Source organism: Gekko japonicus, unplaced genomic scaffold (assembly GCF_001447785.1).
Source record: "Gekko japonicus isolate JY-2015 unplaced genomic scaffold, Gekko_japonicus_V1.1 scaffold11269, whole genome shotgun sequence".
In the NCBI taxonomy this organism is placed as follows: Eukaryota; Metazoa; Chordata; class Lepidosauria; order Squamata; family Gekkonidae; genus Gekko; species Gekko japonicus.
The window spans coordinates 1-2874 of record NW_015208370.1 but is presented as its reverse complement, the minus strand read 5'-3'; the positions used below and the strand labels follow the sequence as shown (position 1 = coordinate 2874).

Sequence of the window (2874 nt, the reverse complement as noted above, 5' to 3'; positions counted from 1 at the left end):
CTCCATAGGGTTACACGGACCATAGTCTCTAGTCATCTCTCCGAGCCACTAACCGCTCCCCAAAAGAAACCCCCCCCCTCTGCAACAGCTGGAAGAGAAACGCTCAATCCACAGTTCGAGCTGCTGCACCCGAACGGCTCACCAAGGTAAAGGAGACAACCTGACAGCGGCCATATTGCGCATTCTTGCTCTTAAGAACAAGACAGGAAGTGAGGTCATCAGACTCGCTGGGCTCAGTCGACAGAATGCCAATAATGGATAAAGAGAACCATGCGCTGCCAGAGCCGCGGCTCACCTGCTGTGCGGCGTTGGCATCCTGCGCCAGCGTGTCCGGGTCGTACATGGGCTCGAGGGCCTCCAGGGCTTTCTCCGGCCGGCCCAGCTGCTGCTGAAGGGTCGAGAGGGAGATCCTGGCGTCCAAGTGCAGAGGGGCCAAGTCGACCACTTTGTCGTAGCTCTCCGCCGCCTGCTCGATGTAGCCCAGGGCCTTTAAGCACTCTGGTAAGGAAGGCGGGCAAAGTCAGTCCCAGTGCCGCCCTGGCTCCACCCAACTTCTCACATTTTGTGTGGGTTCTGTGCCTTCGTGTCAATTCCGATATATAGTGGCCCTAGGAGTTAATGACCTCCAAAATGCCCTGTCACTCACTGCCTTTCTCAGGTCTTGCAAACTGAATGCCGTGGCTTCCTTGATGGAGTCAATCCATCTCATGTTGGGTGGGGTCATTTCCTGCAGGAGCGCACAGGAGCGGAGCTCCGGCAGTAAAGAGCCCAGGGGGCGGGGCACACGCAACAAGCCCCACCCCCTGCTCCCGGCAGCCCTCAGTCAGAGCAAGAAGCAGCCAGGTAAGGTGCAGAGGGGCCCCCCCCGGCCCCCCAGTCCAAAACAGTCCAGTGGCACCTTTAAGACCAAGTTTTATTCAGGTACAAGCTCTCCCTCCTCTGCGAGGACAGATCTGCACGTTTCCCCCACCCCCAATAGGTAGCAATCCAAAACTGTCCAGTGGAGCCTGAGCAGTGGGTGTTGCCTTCTGACACACTTCCGGTGATGTCAGAGTGTGTGGCATATGCAAATGAGTTATGCTAATAAGTTAAGCTAATGAGCTCCTGCACCTCTTTTTCTACGAAATGACCCCTGGGTCTTCCTCTTTTCCCGCTGCCTTCCACTTTTCCTAGCATTATTGTCTTTTCCAATGAGTTTTGTCTTCTCATCATGTGACCAGAGTACGATTGGCTCAGCTGAGTCATTTTAGCTTCTAGGGAGAGTTCAAGCTTCATTTGATCTAGAAACCCCCTTCTTTGTCTTTCTGGCCGTCCGCGGTATCCAGAAAACTCCCCTCCAACACCCCAGTTCAAATGAATCAATTTTCTTCGTTTTACTGATATATTATATTCAGATCGACTTCTACTGTGTAGCTATTAAGGGCTCCTGTTTCCTCAAAAGGATTATTCTGATCATAACCCCGATGCCACTATTGCATTCGATGCTGTTGGATCCTTAGTAACAGCTCCACAACAGTCCCTGACAGTTCAGCACTACGGACAGCGTCTTTCAGTTCCAGGTAGCTGTGCCAAAGTCTTCCTTCTGTTTCAGGAACAACTTGCCAATATCCCTCCGTAGCCCGTGCATCTCCAGTTTTTTATGAAATACAAAATCAGCCACGATGGATGCTCTGAAATACACGTGACAAACCACGCGGCTTTCTGTGTGTCCCCTCCTCCCAAAGAACACCTTGACACAGCACCCTCACTGGGCAGGAACCCCAGTCACCTCGTAACTGACACCTCGTAAATGACAAGATGCATCATCACGGATTGGATCAGCAGAGCGTCCTAACCTGAACAACAGGAAATTACCTGCGTGGCGGAGCCAAACGACGGCTAAGTTGTATCTTTCTGAGCAGACCAGGGAACTCAAGAGGGGGAGCGCAGAATTGTATTCCCCGATGTCAAGGAACGCTTCTGCCACGTCAAGGTACAGATCGCCCATGTCCTCGGGGTTTTGTTCCACCAGAGCTGTTAACAAAAGCTGGCCAGAGACAAACAACAACGTTAAGAGTCTTACCGGGTTCATATTAAAAAGAGCCAATTACCAAAGGCTCCGACACATTTTCGGTCAACGGACGGCATCCGTCTCAAACGTTAACCCATCTCTTGTGCTCTGCCTGCCGACTGACTGAATAGCTTTGCTTTACCAGGAATCTTTCCAGTTAAATTCAAATGTCGTTGCAATTCAAAGGTGGCTATCGCGGTTTGTAATCAGCTTAGTGACTGACTGAATAGTTCTATCAGGCTTGTAATCCGCCGAGTTCTAGTGAGAAGACGGACTACAGGTAATGGTTTCCCTTGCTCAAAAGCCAGTCGAGTCCGACTCTAGGGTTGCGGTGCTCATCTCTGTTTCCAAGCCGAAGAGCCAGCGCTGTCCGAAGACGTTTCTGTGGTCATGTGGCTGGCATGACTGAACACCAAGGCGCACGGAACACTGTTACCTTCCCACCGAAATGGTACCTATTTATCTACTTGCAATTTCTTGCTTTCGAACTGCTAGGTTGGCAGGAGCTGGGGCCAGAGATGGGAGCTCACTCCGTCACACGGCACTCGGGTCTCGAACTGCTGAACTACCGACATTCCAGCCTGCAGCTCAGTGTCTTAACCACTTGAGCTTGTAATCTGCCAAGTTCTAGTGAGAAGGCGGACTATAGGTGAAGATAACTACACAGCTCTCTGCGAAATGTTTAAAAATCAAACCTGCAAATAAACAGTCCTAACTGAACAAAGGAGAAATAACATATCCCAGCTTTGGGCTCTCGAATGCCACCCCCAGTTTAAACCAGCTCATAGTTTGAACCAGGCATAGATGGCTTTAAAAGGGGATGA

At 51.0% G+C, this 2874-nt stretch overlaps 1 protein-coding gene across 1 annotated transcript; it reads right to left on the bottom strand.

The window, feature by feature from the left end:
• Positions 1-295: 295 nt before the first annotated feature.
• Positions 296-2026, bottom strand: LOC107125095 (general transcription factor 3C polypeptide 3-like; the record flags this gene model as incomplete). The annotated part of the gene is made up of 2 exons (XM_015428557.1): positions 296-498; positions 1855-2026. Coding segments are annotated over 2 exons (375 nt in total), but the record flags the coding sequence as incomplete, so codon positions are not given.
• Positions 2027-2874: the final 848 nt, after the last annotated feature.